This window comes from Capsicum annuum, chromosome 3 (assembly GCF_002878395.1).
Source record: "Capsicum annuum cultivar UCD-10X-F1 chromosome 3, UCD10Xv1.1, whole genome shotgun sequence".
Taxonomy (NCBI): domain Eukaryota; kingdom Viridiplantae; phylum Streptophyta; class Magnoliopsida; order Solanales; family Solanaceae; genus Capsicum; species Capsicum annuum.
In genome coordinates this window covers 170237910-170261115 of record NC_061113.1, presented here as the reverse complement: position 1 = coordinate 170261115, position 23206 = coordinate 170237910, and the positions used below count along the sequence as shown (strand labels likewise).

Sequence of the window (23206 nt, the reverse complement as noted above, 5' to 3'; positions counted from 1 at the left end):
AAAAGTATGCTAGTTGGCATGTCATGACCCAAAAAGGGTCGTGAAGGCACCTATCGTGGCTCAGCGTTGATAAGTAAGCCAATCACCCAAATTGACAAAGAAAAAATAAAATCAATAACAACATAACAAAACCAAGACTTCTAGAATGCATTCAAGCCAATATGTAAAAATAATTAAAGTAGATGGTTGAAAGAAATCTCATAATTTGCGAAATCTAGTGTCATAATATAAAAGTGTATAGTATATAACCAAATTTGAAAATACAAATATGTCACTGAAACCAAAATAAATACAGATTAAAATAGGAAGTGGCCTGGAGTTAACCCTGAAATTCATAGAGCACCTAGTACCTCAAACACTACTCCAAATCTATACGAAGTCAGCTACCACAACTTGTACTCATAATCAAATCTATATCGGAAGGGACAATAAAGGTGAGTACGGTCCACTTAGGCTTAGTAGGTATCATAGACTGAATAAGCAAAGTAGGAAATAAGGCAAGTAAAATTACTATGAGCACATCACCTGCAAGTAGAAAAGTCCCAAATGATAGCTCAACACAAATACACAAAGACACGCACACATATATATATACACACAGAAACTGAACAACACATACACACATACACACATATATAAAAATACACTGAACCTAATTACAAGACAATAAAACTGGGAAAATCAAACAAAATATATGTGCGATACAATGTAATGTAATGTAGATGTGATAAATGATTAAGTCATCACATTACTTTCTGTATGCACCCATCGAGCTTGCACCTACCAAGTAGGACTTTAGGGGGATTTGAAACCCATATACTATATCTTAATTTAAATCTCAACTCTTCTCACCTCTCCGACTCGTGTTCATAGAGAGAGTTTTCATAAAAGTGTCTTATTTTCTTTCAAAAATGTATTTCTCAGTAGTACTAATATCTCATGAATGTATATGTAAAAAATAAGGATGTAATGCTCACAATCAAATCAATATGATAATATCCTATTGATCCAACATGGATATATTTATATAAGTGAGACCAAAAATTAACTCAATATGTCCACAATTCATGATTCATCAACTTCAATTACGCACCACCAGAATAAATATACATGTAAGGCATCATTAATATCATATCAACCCCTTACTTGGGTATTTTATCATGATATAGGAAATCAATGCTCAAACAAGGCCTATATTAGCAAAAAATCCCCTGCATGGGTATCATATCTATAATAAAGGCATTTAGCTGCACAGATAAGGCCAATAATGGCAAATAAAGCCTCTATATGAGCTATACAAAATATCATTTATCACAAATCAACCATAATAGAATATAAGCTCTACACATGCACACAATAGTAAAAGTAATCTCAAAATATAAATTGCATATTTTTTCCTTAACCCATAGCATGTTTTACTTATTTATATCTATCCTACTCATCTGAAAGAAGTTAAGCCATAACCTACCTCAAAACGATAAAATCCTAGTCTAAAGTATTTCAACTTGGAGCTTTCCCTCAAGAACAACCTCAGAATAAACTATAATATTAAAATATAGCATCTACATAATAAAAATACTAATGATACCCATATTGCCTATATTTATACTGAGTCCAAGATAGATTCTAAAGACGAGTTCGAAAATAAAAGGGGCAAAACTGTTTTTTTAAAATACATTTTGTAAGGTTAAAGAATTCTATTAGATAAAACCACATTAAAATGAGTTTAAAATAAAGTCCATATCAAAGAAAAATCATTTTCAAGCTTTACTGGCAAAACCCTAAAAATCCATCAAAAATTAAAAAAGGTGAAAATAAAATCTTATTTGAAAATAATAATCATCCAAGGAAAAGGACTCTATTGAGTGATTTGATATGAATAACTTTTAATGAAATGTACAAAAAAGGATAATCGGTGGTTAGTAATTGATGGTTGTGATTGTACATTGCAGCAAAGTGTGAATATAAGGTATGCCCTAAATTGTGTATAATCTTATTCTCCTATGTATATAGTTACATACATGATATGTATTATAGTGTATCTTTTTGAAATTTTTTTGTCTTATTAATTATCTTGGTTGTTACAATTTTGATGGTCAATGGTAGCATAATAGGTAGCGAGGGTTGTAACAATAGAGTATTAAAGAGAGAGAGAGAGAAAAGTATAGAGTTATTTATGATAAAGGAGTTCATAAGAGATATGGGTTTGGTTGTTACATGGAATTATGTCCTTTAGTCATGCTATGAGGATAAAGTAATTATGCTATTAAATAAAAGGTGGTGAGGTTGGAAGTCATAGCAGGTTAAGTATGATAAGTTTCTAAGTATATATTGTCATGATCTCTTCTTGATTTCTACATATTGTAATATGTTTTCTGACCCTGGTCAGCTGATCATGCCTACCAGTATGCTTGTTTTGTATTTATACTACACTTATTATATCTCTTTTTAGGGGTATATCTATGGTTGCAGGTTAATTTATGTTTCAATAGTGCAACGATGACCAGTTGTACAACATGATACCTAATTTACTTATTACACTATGATTTTAAATGTACTACTTTATCTCTCTATTTTATACGTGATTACCATATCTCACATACTTAGTATACCCTATAGTACTGACCGCATACCTTTTTGTTGCTCTATATCCTATTATGATATAGTTCGTGTAGTCACTCTCACAAGTGGTTATTATGGATCCTAGTTTCCAGTATTTGATTTGGTGAGTCCTCATCATTTAGGAGACATCTTGAAATTCCAATTGTTTCTTTTTAGACTTTATTTAAGTTGTTTAGAGTTAGTAGGGGTCCTGTCCTAGTAATTCATTAATTTAGTAGAGGCTTTCAGACATAGTAGGAATTATCATTTCAAAAATTTCAATTTATTTTTAGGTTACCCATTTCAGTTATCTTTTATGTTTCAAATTAATATTTTAATATTATTTTTAGTAATATTCCAGTACCAAGGGTTCGCTTGAGATAACTTGTGGTTCTTAGCATTGTGCCTAATTTTTGGTGTAGACTCGGACTGTGATAATTTCTTTTATATTAGCAAGCTGACATGATACATATGTATGTATGTAAATACATATATATGTATATATATCCGTATATATCTATATCTTTATACACACACACACACACATATATATATCTAGTTTTGATGTAAATTATATACTCGCATGCTCGAAAACTACCTTCGTATCCTCAAAGTGTAATAATGTAATGTCGCGACCTAAGTCTATACCCTGGATGTGACCATACTCTAGCCTAGCATAACAAAAAAATTACATGCACAGTACTGATGGAAAACTAAAGTCACAGACTAACTTTTGAAATAAAGATAAAATACAAGAATAAAAATATTTATTGACTACAGCAATGAATCTTTCAAAATTTGTGTACATATATTTTAACGTAACTGACCGTCTACTGTCACAACCCAAATTCCCAAGTCATGATGGCACCTACTTTATGTTACCAGTAGATAATCCAAATCATAGCCCAAAATATATAATTAATAGGCTACTTAGTGTAAATGGCATAAATGTTGGAGGTGTGAAAGTAAATGAATTACAAGAAATAAATCATAAGAATAATAACATTAGGGGAGAGATATAAAAGAAAAGTAATATCACCCCACGACCTAGTAAGGTCGGTACAAGAGCTTCTAATCAACAGAATACGAGTACTATAAAATTCAAATATAAAATAGTCTCAAAATAGAAAGACTATCCAAAAATAGAAGATGAAGAAAAGGTCAACTCGATCCCAAAAGCTCACCCAGTCTTCGAACTCTGACTACTATAATCGTAGAGTCAACGAAGGTGGTTAGTACTCAGATCTGCACTAAAAAGGTATAAAAGTATAGAATGAGAGGCAAAGCCATGGATACTTTGTAAGCTTCATCAGCCAACTGAGCAAAATCATAATATAAATACAATAAGATGCGAGATAAGTAAACTAATTCAAGGGAAAAGAGCAAACCTAGAATAATACTCCAAGTACGGAAAGTAAACAATCGGAATAATAAAAGTAAAGAGAACATAGCTACTTCTAACATAATTGGGCCCCATAAGCCCAGAAGACATAAACAAGTAATTAAATAACCCAACATGTGTCCCCCATAAGCCCGTGGATGCAATCAAGAAAAAGTAATAACAATAATTAAACCAAGTATCCACAATTTGAAACTATAATCATGGATATTTCCACACCGTAACCACCAAACTCAAACTATGTAAGACCCTGTAAAATATCAATGATTTTATTTTTGACCCTCCCGCGTTCGTAATGTCAAATTTTTATTTTAATTATGTTTAGGGGTGTTAAAAGGGTGTTTTTGAAAAGTTTCAAAATTTTTGGAATCGATTCGGGGTCATTTTGGAACACCGAGGCAGTGAGCCTTCATGATATTGGTGTGCCACAGCGGTTAGCCTCCATGATAAGGGTGTGGAATAGAGGCTATCCTCTGCAATAGCGGCGTGCCATGGTGCTATTTTAATTTCATCCAGTTTTTTTCACTTGGGGTAAGGGTCTTTTGCCTCCTTAAACAACTTATAAAAATAAAATAAACTTTTTCTTTTAGTTTTTAAAGATCAAAACACCATTCATTCTCTATTAAAACCCAATAAAACTCAAGGGTTTTTATAGAGGATTCACTATCCAAGCTCTAAACTTTGAATTTACTTCAATTTCTTATGTATTTCAGGCATGTATCTCATTCTCCAACTTTAATTTTACATTGAGGTATTTATTTACTCATTATCCGTGTGGTTTGAATTGATAGGTTTGAAATTGGGTTGAGGAGTTTTGATTGGTACCACTTAAATAACTTTTCCCATGTTTTAAATTGATGATTTATTCTTTAATTTTTAGTTTTTCGACAGAATGGATGCATTGTTATGGGAAGTAGAATGGGAAACATTGGTTACCAAAATTGATGACTTTTTCTCTTGGTAATGGAATGAACCCCAACCCACTTAGTAAATTTGGTTTTTGAACATGGATATTTGCAAAATTTAACTTATGAATTCATTTCATTGGATTATTGGATAATTGGTTAAAATAGATTTAAAAGGCACTTGGTGGCCATGTCTTGGATTTTTTAATGGATCTTGAGAGTCTAATGGTTACGTGGATTAGTTTGGAATGATTATGTGAGCTTTCAAGTGTAATTGGTATGAAGATACTTGATAATGCCCAAGCTACACCTTTAATCTTAATATTATGCGGTCTCTATCAAATATAGTAACCCAACAAAGGTTGGGTCAAATCCCAAGGGAATACGTCGAATTGTGGTTTCATCTATTGTAATAAACAGGCAAAATTGGAAAAGTAAATGGGGGGTTTGTAGTATCAATATCGAACAAGTAGAGGATATAAAATTTGGTCTTAATCAGTCGTTGATGAACACAAGGATTGTGTTCCCTTGGCTTCTCAACTCCGTAGGCTTATCGTGCTTTATTGAACCAACTTGATACCTTGCATATAGAATCTGATAAGTTATGTACCACCAGTCATATTTTGGATAAGCTGACTGATTTCACCCTTTACCTTTTGAGTCTCAAGATGTCGTCTTATAAACCCTTATCCTAGATCCCAGTTAACTATTACCTTTTGAATCTCCAGTTATTAGATGATAACTAACCATCTTACTTAGATAATACCTAGTGGCGTGGATCGACAGTTAAACTTCAAAGTACTATTGTAATTATCTTTTCCTAGTCACCACTTCTCTTTTGGAGTAAGTAGCAATAATCTAGGAAAGATCCTAACATTTACAACCGCTAAGATAACTATTAATGTGATGATAATACAATCCATGCATGGGCATTCGTTTAAAACAACATAACACTTTCCCCTACTTCATCAATTCATCAGGGTTTCCACAACCCTAGCTAAGGGTTATTTAGGTGATCATGCTTGTGAAAGAATCAATAACATTAATAATTGAAAGCATGAAATGTAATCATAATAATCACAACTAAAAACCCAAAACTTTGATTTAGTTAATCAACCAAAATCAATACAAGAGAATTTCAAGACCAAAATTTGATCTCAGAATCAAAATATGGTTGTCAGTATTAAGAGTGCATAATGTCTACTAAAAAACACATAAGGGGTATTTATTGTACATAAGGTAACCCTAAAATCAAAGCCTGGACGAAAAAGTGCAAAAAAGATTTGGTGTCCACTTAACTGTGTCTACATGTGGCCTGACCTTGGGCTCATATGCCACATGTGGCCTGACCCTGGGCACATATAGGCATGGGTAAGTGAAAAAAAATTTTCCTACCCCCTTCCACTCTCTAGACTTTGGACTTCTGGCACTTACCTTAACCATATGTGGTTGACATGTACCATATGCGGTCCACATGTTGTCATAGATAAGTACTGGAAGTTCGTTTTTAACTATTTCAACCTCTAGATCTTCAAGTTTGATACTTACCTTAGTCTTATACAGACCACATGTGCTACATGTGGTCCATGTAGACATAGGTAAGTGCCAAGCCTTCTAACTCTATTGACCAAGCTTCCAAACTTCAAGTTTCAACACATGCTTTGATCACATACATCCGGAAAGTGTTACATACATAGGTACCTAAAAACTCTATTTTTCATCATTTTCTTAAACTTCGCATCCAAAATCTAGTTTTCTGCAAAACATACCCAAAACACATCATATCTAACAAAACAACCTAAGAAACCTAAATATTTTAATATTTTTAAGCATCGAAAGTGCTATATTTCTATAGCACACAACACCACCAACTTAGAACGCTCAACATAATCAAAGCAAAACAAAACACAATGATTAACTAAGAGAATCTAGTCAAGTAATAATTTAAGCTCAAACCACAAGACCCTCTCCTATTCCAACCTTTCAAAATCAAATGTTTATAAACATAAAGCACAACAATTTGGCACAATGGGATCAAGGTATGGAATTACATTAGCAACAAACAACCATGCATTTGTACAAGTTACACTACCCAAAAACGTAAGCAACTAGTAATATGACTCATAAGCCCTCACACTCCAAAGAGAAGTTCCAATCAATGTGCATCAAATACCATAGGCTTGCCCTTATTTTCTTTATCTTAACATTTAGACAGTTAAGTTAGGATCACTATAGGGCTTTTCTTAGCTTTTAATATAGGCTTAGGGGCTGGTATGGTACATATGGACATATCAAGTGACTAAGCCTCCTTGGCACTACACTAACTTTGGGATCCACTCATTATCTATCTTTTCTTTGTATTCCACCCTTATTTCTCCCTTTTTATTCTTTATTGCACATTTAGGTTGGGTATGGCTTTTACTCTTTCTTTTTTTGTTTCACTTTTTCATAATTTTCTTTTTATTTTTCTTTTTCTTTTGCTACCACACTAATCCCTACTAACTTTTTCTCTTATTTTTTCCTCCTACATACCCACTTTATATCACACCCCTATAATAGACACTTTTAACTTAGGTGATTTTCCTGAGTTGAGGTGCACAATGTCCAAGGAGGAACGAGCCAAAATAGGTTATTGCAACATAAATGAGAAGGTGAAATTGAAATAAGAAAAAATAAGAAATGAGAAGGTGCACAATGTTCAAAGTAGGGATCAAGGGATACTAATTAACATTCAGAAGGTCATTTAGGCTAAAGGTGGAATAAAATTAAAAAAATGACCTATGATTATTTCTTAACCGACTATCCTTCAACCTAGGAAAAACTAATCGGGCAAGTTTTAAATTCAACACACAATGGGAATGAAGTAGCATCTCCCACACACATGGCACAGAGTCAATATTACAAACTACTACTTATCTGGTTTATGCAATTGTTAGCAAGTGATTATCATGTACGTAATCCTAATGCTAACAAGATCCATAATTTTCACACATATATTCATTCACACAATTCTAAAATTTTGGAGGGGTATCAGTTTTCTCAAAAATCAATCAAAAAATATGACAAATGACCTAAATACTTACAAATCTCCTAATTACATAAGAACACAATACAATATGAAACAAAACCTAATACAACACAAATTAACCTAGACATGCCAATTCTACAACCAGACCATGACCGACAGGAAAAGAAGCACAATAAAAAGGACCCACGGCAGCTATGGTATAACCCACCCCTACTAAAAATAGGACATTATTCCCAATATTATAAAATAATATAAAACAAAGAGAATAAGGACATACCTAGAATGCACAATACGTCCATGTCATGAGAATTCATAAATGGGGGTATATTGTAAGACCCCATAAAGTTCCCTCGTAGTCTGAGCCTTAGAGCGTGTCAAGTAAAGTGTAGTTTCAGCCCTACAAATTGAGAAAAGACTTACCAAGTGATTGGTATTTAAACCATACACTTTATCCCTACAAATTGAGAAAAGACTTACCAAGTGATTGGTATTTAAACCATATAGAATTTTCTTAAATTTAACCTTTTGTCATGTAGAGAATGGAATTAGATTTCTAATGATACCACTTTCATCCAAATCTGGAATCAGGGTGAGAAGTTATGACCGTTTTACTGAGAGTTGTCGGAATTGCCCCAGGTGCGATGGACGATCTGACAGACCATCGAGTCTGCGATGGACCATCGCTCGGTCTGTTGTAACCAAGGCAGTAACTCCCTTTTGTAGCCCAAGTGCAATGACCAAAATGATATACTATTAAGGATGCAACAGACCGTCGTTGGGACCGTCGCACTCAGGCAGTGTGGCCTCATCCTGGCCAACGTGTGATGGACGATCTGATGGACCATCGGGTATATGATGAACTATCGTAGAGACCGTTGCATCTAGGTAGTGTGTTTATTTTATGGCCAACGTGCGACGGACGATCCGACGGACCCTCACTTCAACCGTTGCAACCCTCGTTAAGTGTTTTTAACTTATTTTAACAAAAGGATTTTCGGTCTTTCCACTCTTTTATCAACCAGATATATTCCAAGCAAAGCAAATAACTTTATTCATCATCCAAAACACAAGAAATCTAGGGTTTATCCCTCAAGATCATATCTAAAATCCTTCTCCAAGAAATCAAACAACTCACCATGGATTCTACAAATTGAGTTGAGATTTGAGTTCTCCAAGTTCAAAGGTTGCAAGAACACTCTCTCAAGAGCAAGAAGAAGGGTTTAGAGCAAGCTCGTTCATCCAATTTCATAATCTAAGGTATGTGAGATTTTGAACAAGGGTAATCCTTTCATCCTTGTGGCCAAAGGATTATTTAAACTATGATTTTCTAAAATCTATGAGATTTTACATGAATTTAAATTAGGGGTTTTCACCCATTATTATTGATTGCAATATTTTGATGTTTTCCATGAATTGAGAGTCTAATGGCATGATTTCACATGTTTTTTTGAGAAATTATAGCTGGGTCTATACCCCATGATTTTAATCCTTGAGAAATTAATAGTTGAAATGTTTGAGATATTGAAGTATATGAGTATGTTGAGATATTGAGATAAATTGCTGAAATTTCTAGATTTCTACATGAGTTATAAATCTATATGCTATCTATTATGGTTTTGATGAGTTTTAACTTGAGATTTAATTATGGGTTATTAAGCCCTACTTGAGATTTGCAATTTTATGTACTCTTATGCTATATGCACCCATGATTTGAGTATTCTGAGATTATTGAGAAATGTTTTGACCTAATGGTCATGGAGTTTTTAAATCCACTTCACTACATGAGATTATAGATTTGATTATTGGATTCTTGATGAACCATGAGATTATTTTAAAGTGGATTTCTATGAGATGAGTGAGATAAACTAAAGGGAGAAGTATTTAGCACCATATTGGGTAAGTTACCATGGTTTCTTACCTCAGAACTATGTGCCACTATAGGTTTGAGATTTTGGGCCTAAGGTCGAGATATAGGGCCCGAGGTTGAGATAAGTGATCACTGAATTGAGGTTATACTCCCTGGAAAGATTATGATGCTCCTCCCCAATGTGGGGTCTCTTTTTTAGGAGGACAAAACGTTGGACTCCATATAGCTCATATGGTTTATGTTGGTTAAGAGAACCTCTCTTGATACAAGTTATTTTTCTAATGATAAAGTTGCAGATTTGCTCCCAAAGACTAAAATATTTTCCCTTGATATAAGTATTTTTCCCTAAAGCTTGAAACGAGATATTTTCCTAAAGTGAATGAAATGCCTTCAATTATGTTTCAAAGTTATATGATTTCGAATTCCAAGTACTTGAGTTCAAAAGAGTTATGAGTTCTTTAGCATTAAAGAAGTTTTACTCTCCATGAGACATATGAATGAGTTGAAATTATTGTTTAAAATTTTCTTTAGCCTATGGGTAATGAGAATAAGAGAAGAGTACTGATTTCAAAGTTAAACTATGATGATTCACGAGATTTTTGTTACATGCTCCATTCTACATGATTCATGAGCTTTACATTTTATACTTTTATGAGCCATGTGAGTCATTACTTATTGCATGTATGATTTGATTCAAAAGTATTGATGTTGTTTTATATAAATTCATGCTCCCCTACATACTCAGTATATTCCCAAGTGTTAATCCATATATACATCTATGTGCTATATTGTCTTATAATGTAAGTTCAGGTTCTCAGTTCTAGCCTCATGAGTAACTTTCGAGTATCTCTATTTGTATTTCCACAGTGGTAAGTCCTCAAGGTTCGAGGACTTATCTTTAGACATATCTATATTTGAGAGACTATGTTATCACTTTCAGTTCATTTTAAGTCAGTTGGGGACCTGTCCTAATGGCTCTTTAGTTCATGGATTAGCTTTGTCAGACTACTTATTAGATTGTGATTGTGTTGAGAATTCCAGTAGTATGGTCATTTGGATTGAGTATTTTCTCAGTATCTCACTTCATATGGTATGTCTATGCTAGTGTTTGAATTATTTCATCTTAAAATAAGTGTTATTAGTATAAACAGACTCAAAGGGTTAGCTTAGGGATACTTGTTGCCTTAAGCACCGTGTGATGTCCTGGGAGGCGATTTTGAGTCATTACAAACTTGGTATCAGAGCCTAAGGTTTTATGAAGTCCTAGGGAGTCTAACAAGCCGCGTTAAGTAGAGTTTTGACCATCAGTGTGTAGACAGCCACATCTATGAGTAAGAGGATACGAGATATTTTAGGAAAAATTTGTTTCTTCTTTCAGATTCTATCATGCCTATAGTTGTCCCTGTCATCTAATAATTTGTGCTCTTCTATTTCAGAAAATGCCTCTCCAAAGAGTAAATGCCCAGAAGAATGATGATGAGCAACCCCCACCTATTAATCAGTTGAATTAGATTGTGTCTCATGCCGAGTTTTTGGTGACCTTTCATACGTTAGCCCAAGAAGTCATCGCCAATGTTCAGGATAATAACCAGGCTGTAGTTGTTATTCAGGAGGGAGGTGATATAGTTGTGGCTAGGATTTGTGATTTTATGCAGATGAATTTGCCAGAGTTTTATGGGTCTTAGGCAGATGAGGACCTACAGTTGTACCTTGAGAAGGTGAGAAAAATTACATAAGTAATGCATATTTCTGAGAAAGAAAGTATTTAGTTGGCATCCTATAGACTGAAGGACATTGCTTATGGATGGGTTGTATCATAGAGGAAGAGTAGAGGTGATAATGCTCTCCTATGATTTGGCAGGTGTTCCAAGATGCATTCTTGGACAAGTTCTTTCCATTTGAGATGAGGGAGGCAAAGATTGAGAAGTTTATGAACTTGAGGCAGGGCTCCAATACTGTTAAGAAGTACTGCTTGAAGTTCAACCAGTTGGCCAAGTATGCTTCTGATTTGATTTCTGACACCCGGGTTAGTATAAGCAAGTTTATGACTGGTGTTTCTATGTTGGTACTGAAGGAGTGTAGGGATACGATGCTACATAGGGATATGGATCTAGCTAGGTTGATGATGTATACCCAGTAGATAGAAGAGGATAAGATTAGAGAGAGAGAGAGTGAGGGTAACAAGAGGGCTAAATCTGAGCAGCATGAGTTTAGATAGCCTAGGTTACATGGAGGGAACCACTCTCAGTTTTAGAGATGTCTGTCTATGCCAGCGCCTTTATCAGCTAGTGCTCCCGCGCCTAGAGTCAGGTAGGAGCAAGGGGCAAATCTTTTATGTCTAGATCATAGAACAGTGTTGGTAACAGGCCTCGTTATCCTCCTTGTGCTAGGTATGGTAGGGATCATCCCGGTGAGTATTTCATAGATTTGAGGAGCTATTTTGGTTTTAGAAATTAGGGCCACAGGCTTAGAGATTGTCCTCATGCTAGACAGGGGAAAAGAGATGCCCGACCTCAAGCAAAGGCTACTAGTGTACCAACTCCTATACCCCATCCCGCCCCTACTCAGGGTGCTTTATCTAGCACTACTAGATATCAGCACTAGAATAGATTCTATGCCTTACCATCCTGTCAGGAGTAGGAGGACTCTCTCGATGTTGGACCCCGGGTCAAGTCTCTCTTATGTGACCCCACTTATAGCTGTAAATTTTAAAATAAGTCCCAAAAAGATTTTTGAACCCTTCTTAGTTTCTACACTAGTAGGGGAATCAGTTGTTGCTAAACAAGTGTATAGAGATTGTCCTATTACTGTTCTTTATAGAGTCATACTTGAGGATTTGATAGAGTTAGACATGGTGGATTTTGACCTTATTCTGGGTATTGACTGGCTTCATTCTTGTTATGTATCTATACACTGTCATACCCATGTGGTCAAGTTTTAGTTTTTTGATGAACAAGTTTTAAGTGGTCCGGGAGTTTGGTATCTCCTAAGAGTCATTTTATCTCCTATCTCAAAGCCAGAAAGCTAATATCGAAGGGTTGCATCTATCACCTAGTTGGAGTCAAAGATACTAAGTCCGAGGCTCTAACATTTAGTCAGTCGATATTGTTAATAAGTTTCCAGATGTTTTTTCAGAAGATCTCCCGGGGGTACCTCCCAATAGAAAGATAGAATTGAGGATTGAACTTCTTCCCAATACTCAGCCTATTTCTATTCCACCATACCATATGGCACCTGCAGAGCTTAAGGAGTTAAAAGTGCAACTCAAGGATCTTTTAGACAAAGGTTTCATTAGGCCCAGTATTTCTCCTTGGGGCGCACCTATCTTATTCGTGCGAAAGAAAGACGATTATTTGCGTATGTTCATTGACTATCATCAGCTTAACAAGGTCACAATAAAAAATAAGTATCCTCTTCCAAGAATTGATGACCTATTTGATCTGTTGCAAGGTGAAAGTTATTTCTCCAAGACAGACCTTAGATCCGGCTATCATCAACTTAAAGTGAGGGACTGTGATATTCCAAAGACAGCCTTCCGAACCGGCTATGGTCACTTTGAGTTTCTGTTCATGTCTTTCAGGCTAACCAATACCCCAGTAACCTTCATGGACCTCATGAATCGAGTGTTTAAGCCATATATTGATATGTTTGTCATTGTCTTCATAGATGACATCCTTGTATTCTCCTATAATAAGAGTGACCATGCAAATCAACTTAAAATTGTCTTGGAAACTCTTAGATATCACCAGTGGTTCACCAAATTCAGTAAGTATGAATTTTTGCTAAGGTCTATAGCCTTTTTGGGTCATACTGTTTCAGCCAAAGGTATTAGAGTTGATCCTCAAAAGACAAAAGCTGTAAGAAATTGGCCTAAACCTATCTCTAAGTCTAACATTAGAAGTTTATTAGGTCTAGCGAGCTACTACCATTATTTTATTGAAGGTTTCTCTTCTATTGTGTCTCTCATGACCCGGTTGACTCAAAAGAAAGTTAAGTTTCAGTGGTCAGATTCCTGTGAGAAGAGTTTTCTAGAGTTGAAGACTCAACTTACTTCAGCCCCTATGTTGACTTTGCCTGATGGTATAGATAGTTTTGTGGTGTATTGTGGTGCCTTTAGAGTTGGGTTGGGTTGTGTGTTAATGTAAAAAGGTAAGGTTATAGCTTATACCTCTAGACAGTTAAAGCCGCATGAGAAGAATTACCCAACCCATGATCTTGAGTTAACTGCTATGGTCTTTGCTTTGAAAATCTGGAGATACTATCTTTATGGTGTTCATGTTGATGTGTTTACTGATCATAAGAGCCCGTAATATGTATTTACTTAGAGGGAGTTAAATCTTAGGAAGAGAAGGTGGTTAGAGTTGTTAAAAGACTATGATATAACTGTGTTGCCCATATACAGGAGCGTAAAAAAGAGTGTTGCCCATGTAGAGGAGCGTAAGAAAGAGTTAGCTCGTGATGTGTATCATTTGTATAGATTGGGTGATAGATTGCTTGATTCATCTGAGGGAAGTACTTTGGTGTAGAGTAGTTTCAAATCCTCTTTAGTTTCAAAAGTGAAGGAGAATCAAGATAGAGATCCTAGTTTGGTGAGGCTGAAGGATTCAGTTAAGGACCAAAAGGTAGAGGTTTTATCCTAAGGGGGAGATAGTGTGTTGAGATTGTAGGGTATATTGTGTATTCCATGTATTGATGATCTGAGATAGAGGATTATGGTTGAAGCACATAGTGCGCGGTAGTCCATACATCCTGGCACTACTAAGATATACTGTGACTTACAGGAAATCTATTGTGGAATGGTATGAAGAAAGATATAGCTGGGTTTGTAGCAAAGTGTGCAATATTCCAATAGGTTAAGGTATAGAACCAAAGATCTGGTGGTATGATGCAAGATCTTGGTATACCCACTCGGAAGTGGGAGGTGGTGAATATGGACTTTGTGGCTGGTTTACCCCTTTTGCGTCGTCATCATGATTCTATTTGGGTTGTTGTGGATAGGCTGACCAAGTTAGCGCATTTCTTGCCTATGCACACATCTTATACAGCTAAGGATTATGCTAGATTGTATATCTGGGAGTTAGTCAGGTTGCATAGAGTTTCCTCATCCATCATTTTGGATAGGGGCACTTAGTTTACTTCTTAGTTTTTGAGGGCGTTTCAGCAGGGTCTTGGTACGCAAGTTCTTTTGAGTTTTGCTTTTCATCTGCAGATAGATGGTTAGGCTGAGAGGACCATTCAAACCCTAAAAGATATGTTGAGGGCATGTGCTTTTGATTTCAAAGGTAGTTGGGATAAGCATTTTTCATTGATAGAATTTGCCTATAATAATAGTTACCATGCTAGCATCAGGATGACACTATTTGAGGCCTTGTATGGTAGGAGATGTAGATCACCCGTAGGTTGGTTTGAAGTGGGACAAGCTACCGTGATTGGGCCTGATGTAGTTTTTGAAGCTATGGAGAAAGTTAAGTTGATTAGAGAAAGGTTGAAGATAGCTCAGAGTCGTTAAAAGTCTTATGCCGAAGTAAGGAGAAGAGATATTGAGTTTAAGGTGGGTGATTTCGTATACTTGAAGATTTCACCCATACAAGGGGTGAAAAGGTTCTATAAAAAGGGAAAGCTTAGTCCCCATTATGTTGGCCCGTATAGAGTCTTGAGCTGTGTTGGTAAAGTAGCCTATAAGGTTGAGTTGCCCGCAGAGTTGTTAGTTGTTCATCCTGTTTTTCATGTCTCCATGCTTAAAAAGCATATTGGTGATTTTGTTGTAGCAGATCCCTTAGAGAGTGCTGATATTTAGAACAGGCTTTCATTCGATGAGATTCCTATTGAGATCCTAGATTTTTAGATCCGTAGACTGAGGGACAAAGAAGTCCCTTAGTCAAAGTTTTGTTGCGGAACTAGTCAGTTGAGGGCACTACTTGGGAGGCAGAAGCAGACATGCAAGCCAAGTACCCGCATCTTTTTTTCGCGAGTTCAGATCAATTTGAAGGAATTATTCTTCCTTAATTCAACCCTTCTAATCTAAAGTTCAGCTATATATATCTATTCTTGCATGAGTTCTTGCAATTTCCGAGGCATTCGAGAGTTTAGAGAGATTTTGAGCTGTTTAGCAAAAAAAAAAAAAATTTCTTCAGTTATTTGTACTCTATTTTTCCTATATTCTAAGTCTAACTAGAGAAATTTGAGGATGAATGTTTCCAATGGGGAGATATTGCAAGACCCTAAAAAGTTCCCTCGTAGTCCGAGCCTTAGAGAGTGTTAAGTGAAGTGTAATTTTGGCCCTAAAAGATTGAGAAGATACTTACCAAGTGATTGGTGTTTAAACCATATAGAATTTTCTGAAATTTAAATTTTTGTCATGTAGATAATGGAATTAGATTTCCAACGATATCAATTTCGTCCAAATTTGGTATCAGGGTGAGAAGTTATGGCCGTTTTACTGAGAGTTGTCAGAATCGCCTCAGGTGCGACAGACGATCTGACGGACTGTCGAGTCTGTGATGGACTGTCTCTTGGCCCATCACAACAAAGGCAGTAACTCCCTTTTCTATCCCAAGTGTGATGGCCAAAATGACGGACCGTCAAGGATGCGACGAACCGTCGCTAGGACCGTCGCGCTCAGGCAGTATGGCCTAATCCTGACCAACATGCGATGGACGATCTGACGGACTGTTGGGTATGTGATAAACCATCGCTGAGATCATCGCGTCGAGGTAGTGTGTTCATTTTCTGTCCAACGTACGACGGACGATCCAACGGACCATCCGACTTGCGATGGACCGTCGCTTCGACCGTCATAACGCCCATTTAGTATTTTAAACTAATTTTAACAAGGGACTTTTCGATCTTTCCATGCTTTTATCAACCATATATATTCCAAGCGAAGCAAATAGCTTCATTCATCATGCAAAACACAAGAGATCTAGGGTTTCTCCCTCAAGATCAAATCTAAAACTCTTCTCTAAGAAATTCAAGAACTCACCATGGATTCTACAAATTGAGTTGATATGTGAGTTCCTCAAGTCCAAAGGTTGCAAGAACTCTCTCTTAATAGTAAGAAGAAGAGTTTAGAGCAAGTTCGTTCAAACAATTTCATAATCTAAGTTATGTGGGGTTTTAAAAAAGGGTAATCCTTTCATCCTTATGCCCAAAGGCTTTTTTAAACTATGATTTTCTGAAATCTATGAGATTTTACATGAATTTGAATTAGGGTTTTTCACCCATTATTATTGATTGTAATATTTTGATGTTTCCCATGAATTGAGAGTCTAATGGAATGGTTTTCACATGTTTTCTTGAGAAATTGCAGCTGGGTCTATACCCCATGATTTTAATCCTTGAGAAATTTATAGTTGAAATGTTTGAGGTATTGAAGTATATGAGTATGTTGAGATTTTGAGACAAATTACTGAAATTTCCAGATTTCTACATGAGTTATGAATCTATATGCTATCTATTATGGTTTTGATGAGTTTTAACTTGAGATTTAATTATGGGTTATTGAGCCCTACTTGAGATTTATAAGTTTATGAACTCTTATGTTATAAACACCCATGATTTCAGTATTTTCAGAATATTGAGAAATGTTTTGACCTAATGGTCATGAAGTTTTGAAATCCACTTCACTACATGAGATTACAAATTTGATTATTGGGCTCTTGATGAACCATGAGATTATTTTAAAGTGGATTTCCATGAGATGAGCGAGATAAACTAAATGGAGTAGTATTTAGCACCGAGTTAGGTAAGTTGCTACGGTTTCTTACCCCAAGATATTGGGCCCAAGGCCGAGATAAGTGATCACTGAATTGAGGTTATAGTCTCTGGCTAGAGTATGAATCTCCTCCCCAATATGGGATCTCTTCCTTAGGAGGACAAAACGTTATACTCCATGTAGCTCACATAGTTTATGTCAGTTAAGAGAACCTCCTTTTATACAAGTTATTTTCCTAATAGTAAAGTTACAGATTTGCTCCCTAAGACTAAAGTATTTTCCCTTGATATAAGTATTTTTTCCCTATAACTTGAAACGAGATATTTTCCTAAAGTGAATGAAATACCTTCAAGTATATTTCAAAGTTATATAATTCCGAATTCCAAGTACTTGAGTTCAAAAGAGTTATGAGTTCTTGAGCATTAAAGAAGTTTTACTCTCCCTGAGACATATGACTGAGTTGAAATTATTGTTTAAAGTTTCCTTTAGCCTATGGGTAATGAGAATAAGAGAAGAGTACTGATTTCAAAGTTAAACTATGATGACTCAAGAGATTTTTGTTACATGCTCCATTTTACATGATTCATGAGCTTTACATTTTATACTTTTACGAGCCATGTGAGTCATTACTTATTGCATATATGATTTGATTCAAAAGTTTTGATGTTGTTTTATATAAATGCATGCACCCCCAAATACTCAGTACATTCCCAATTGTTGATCCACATATGCGTCTATGTGCTATATTGTCTTATAATGTAAGTTCAGGTTCTTAGTCCCAGCCTCGTCAGTGACTTCTAAGTATCTCTGTCTATATTTCCACAGTGGTGAGTCCTCATGGTTCGAGTACCTATCTTAATAAATTTCCATATTTGAGAGACTATGTTATTACTTTTAGTTCATTTTGAGTCAGTTGGGGACCTGTCCGAATGACTCTCTAGTTCATGGATTAGTAGAGGCTTTGTCAGACTAGATATCAGATTGTGATTGTGTTTAGAATTCCAGTATTGTGGTCGTTTGGATCGTGTATTTTCTCTTTATCTCACTTCATATGATATGACTATGCATGTGTTTGAATTATTTCATATTTAAATGAGTGTTATTAGTAGAAACAGTCTCAAAGGGTTAGCTTGGGGCTACTTGTAGCCTTAAGCACCGTGTGATATCCCGGGAGGTGATTTTGTATCGTTACATGTATCTATTGGCAGAGACGGTGGTGGTAACGGTTCATTACTAGAAAAAGCACCTACTACTATCTATACGTGTCTTTACCTTTCAATAACTGTAGAATCTATTGAATAATGTATGTCCTTTTTAAAGGCTTGGTCATATAGCATGTTGGGGTCCTATAGATCCCTCAAGTGTCCTCTTTTGGCCCCAACCACTAGGACCTCCTCCTCATCCTCCACAAATAAATCAAAATATCTGGGTGTGTGCGGAGGTAATATCTGAACAACTAGGGGTATGAGTAAAGAATGGACCATTATATGGCTCTCTGTAAGAGAGCATACCTATGCTCGCAAAGTGTCTACTTCCTCCCTAATATGACCTAGATCTGGTGTCTCAATCTCTACAAATGCGGTAGCAACATATTTTTAAAAAATATCGATACGTACCTGTAAATCAACACGTAACTCTAACATAGAAGCTCTATGTGTGGAATCCCATCTAGCCTCTTGCATCTCTAGTATAATCCAGACCCACAACCGGATATTCCCATATAGATTAACCACCTTAGTATCAATAGCACGTAACTACTCATCAATGACTCTCTAACTCTCCACTAGGCTCTGCAAGAACTCATGAAATACTAGAGTATACCTATAGCAGAAGATATAGTGTACTTGCAAGGGGGCAATGAAGAAGTACCCACCAGCTTTGAACTAGAAGCTAGGGCTGATGAAGAAGTGGCCGGTTCTCTCTCACCCTGAGTATTCAAATTTAGGGCCTCCTTTTTCTCCCTCATCTCAAGATCAATACTAACTCACACATCACCTCCAGGAATATCGCTAGGATCTGTGGAAACTATAGGGCCCTCATACTGGACCCAAGGTACTACGGTAGGCTCACTATGTCTCGTGGGAAAGGTCGAGTATGTTGAATCCTTCATAGTCTTTGTCTGTGCAGTAGCTATCACAAGTACTCTCTCATTGACTCCCTATATCTTTGGTACGCCTGCCTCATCACACAATATTTGAATAAGGCACGAGAACAGAAAATTCATTGCCTCCCCAAAAGATTTATCATGGATCTCATGTTGGAGGATGGCTGCAAAGTCAATCCCATACTCAACCATTATATTAGCAATCAGGGAGGCTCCCTCTCAAGTTAATACATTATCTGAAGCAGTCGAGAAAAGTTGAAAACTTATGATCAACCATCAGAACTTAGCAGCAAATGTCAATGAAGACTTCTTTATCACACCATGTCCCTCGATCCACGGGGTCTCATCACCAAAGGGTGAAATTTAACCAACTATCCAATTAGCCATCTCAACTTTCTTATGTTTATGCTCCACTTCTAGAATGAAATATCCATCTCATGTGGCTCTCAATCTTTAGTAATACTCTCTTGTGGATGTAGGAGAGATATAGTCCTAACAAAAAATAACCCAACAGATAGTCTCTGCTAAAAGATCAACCCAGACCCCTCTCACAAGGGTTTTCTCAAGATATGGCTACTCTATATGTCTTATTAAGACTGAAAATCTGTGCAAAGAAAGAACTATTGTGGAATGATATGATGCATAGATTGTAAGAACTTAGTGTACTAGTCATCCACTCCAACTGATAACAATCAAAGAAAGCCTGCAACTGTAGTACTTTACTCAGCACAGATAAATCAATCTTATGCTTCTAAAAAAATAAGCTTCTTAGGCCTGTCGGTCTCTGAGATATGACTGTATATATCATATACCATCTACATTCCCTCCACACACCACCTCGGGTTATCCTCATCAAGTCGTACCTCTGAGGCACGTGTAAGGGCGGCGGAACTCTATCTCTATTGTGCTGGTGCCTCTTCTTCTGGAATGGGCACCTTATGGGAATCCTACTATATACCCTCCTCAAACTGGGGTGTTCTTGATGGTTGTGTATAAGTTGTCGTACCCTTCTCAAACTTGTGTACCATTGATGACTCCTCCTACTCTGTAACCTCGGATAAATCCTGGGACCCCTATAACTTATTTAAAATCCCAACCAGTCCAATGAGCACATATATATCAAGAATCATGATTTTCAATGCAAACTAACATGCCCAACATTCGGTATCCTCTAGTTGTTCAAATTCAACTTTCGTTCAGGGCCTAACCTTAGAATTTAATTTGAAACAAAGCCCTACAACAAGATTTTAGGCTACTTCAAGGCTTCTATACACAATCATGATTGTTTCTATATATGTTTCATGGACATACACATATCAACTTTTTTGTTAATAATTAAATCAAGATATAACTATGAGAATCAGAGAAAGTTACATTTTCTTTGAGAATCCGGAAGAGAACAATGAAGAAATAGAGCAAAACCCAAATATGAACTTGTTTTTAGTATGTTATGACAAGTTGGTACCTCAATTAAGTTTCAAATTGGCTTTTTTCTAAGTGTGGGAATAGTTTAGGCTTTGAGAGGAAAGTTGAATTTCAAGAGAGAAGTGAGATTTTGAGGATTAAAATGGGTTAGAATAAGGAAAAATATGTTTAAATAGTGAGGAGGGCCAAATTAGGTCTTAAATAATCATTAGTGGGCCCAAAATTTTAATTGGAATTTGGGCCTACAAACGAGCCACTTGCGGCTAGCCTATGGGCGCATGTCCTACATGCGGTCTCCATATGCTAGGTATATGTGGTCCTAATTTTTTGGCCCAACTTCTTACTTCCTGAAATTTACATTTTAATATTTACCCATCTGCTTATGGTTCTATAACTTGAATTTACAATTTTGAAAGCTTGATTTTGTGCCAAATTCCACAACCATTCTCATCCTTAAAATTTTATCTTTTTGATTACCATTCACATTACCTAGCTTGAGTGGGACTTATGACCCTGATGAGTTGGACATATGGTCCCCTTACCTTTAAGTTTATGAGTGTAGTAGTCTTACTATATTTTGGGTAAGTCCATAAGCTATAAACCTAAAAAATCAAAACAAACAAAAGTGAACACTACAATATTGGGTTGCCTCCCACCCAGTGCTTGATTTAACATCACGGCATGACGAGGGTACCTTGATTACTTAGAATTCATAAGATAACCATATGAATACCCTCTTAGGTCATCAATATAGTCTATCACCAACACCACCCTCATGTCAGTCTGCTTCTTTGTTATTTTTTAGATGTTGAACGTGGCCTCCTTACCGTCTCTGAACTTTAGCTCTCCCTTCTCCATGTTAACTATCGCTCTACCTTTGGCGATAAATTATCTCCTAAATGATGGGCATCTCATTGTCAAACTACTATCCAGAATGACAAAGTCAGCCAAAAATATAAAGTTATCAACTCTCATAATCACATCAAAAGAGATGCCTACAGGTTTATTCACAGTGTGGTCAACCATCAACAATCACATTGTAGTCAGTTCAGGAGGGCTCAATCCCTATTGCTTGAATACATCCAATGATATCAAATTTATGTTATCTCCTAAGTCATTTAATGCTTTGGCAAACCGGGATGACCCAAAAGTGCCTGGTATAGTGAATGCTCCAAGATAACCCTTTTTCTGGGATAAAGATTTAGTCGTGACTGCAATACAGTGATTCAACCTGTCAACATCCTCAATTGTAGCCCTTTTCTTCTTTGTAACTAATTGCTTCATAAACCTGACATATCCAGGTATCTGTTCTGACGCCTCAAGAAGAGGTATGTTCACGCTCAATTCTTTTAACATCTCAATAAATCACTTAAAACTTACCTTTCTCTCTTTTGTGCTTCAATCTCTAAGGAAACAGTGGGGGAGTTCTTGACATTTATCTTATTTCTGACTCAATGACTGAACCCTTACCTTTGTCCTCACCAACTTTACCGTTACCACCTGTTGCCTTTTCAAGCTTTGCAATATGTATCTCAGATCTATCATCAACTTTATGCCTTAGCGCTTTCGCAGCAGGTAATGGAGGATCTGCAGTAGTGATACCACTCCTTGTGGTAATGGCAAGAACATTACCTTCGTATTATAGAATTTGTACAGTGATGCTTGGAAGGGTACCTGATTGCCTCTAGTTCAGCGTTCCTGACATTTGCCCGAATTGTTATTCCTACTGCTATCATAAGATTAAAATTTCTAGGTCAACCCCGAAACGTCATCCTTGATTTCTTAAGTTTGCTCTTCTAATTTTCTTGACCCTTTACCATCTTAGTCAGTATCTCTTCCATTCTTGATTCTGCAATCGTCTGCTAGGAGGAATGTACCCATATCATTTCTCTCTATATTCATCTTTCATTCTTCAGTCTTTATCTCGCTCCCTACTGCGGTCCTTGTATCTTTCATAATAGTTCCAACCTTAGTTTTCTTGCCCTTGGGCTCAAAAACCCGCCAACTGATGATCTAGATAATTGGCTTTCTCCTCTAAAGCTGGCTCATAAGCTTTGAAAGATGAACCCTGTGCTCCTAATGTGTTCACTTTCTCAAAAATTTTTGTTGCAAACCGCTTTTCTTGTAACCCAAGATCAGTTCTTAGCATCGCAATTTCCTATG

At 36.2% G+C, this 23206-nt stretch overlaps 1 protein-coding gene across 1 annotated transcript in view; it reads right to left on the bottom strand.

The window, feature by feature from the left end:
- Positions 1-19480, bottom strand: part of LOC107856249 (histone-lysine N-methyltransferase ATXR6-like) — a 71145-nt gene extending 51665 nt beyond the window's left edge. The window contains exons 1-2 of the mRNA XM_047408542.1: positions 19336-19480; positions 19131-19198 (exon numbers count right to left, since the gene is read on the bottom strand). Of these exons, the coding sequence (XP_047264498.1) occupies positions 19131-19198; positions 19336-19480 (213 nt within the window). The remainder of the gene's footprint in view (positions 1-19130; positions 19199-19335) is intronic.
- Positions 19481-23206: the final 3726 nt, after the last annotated feature.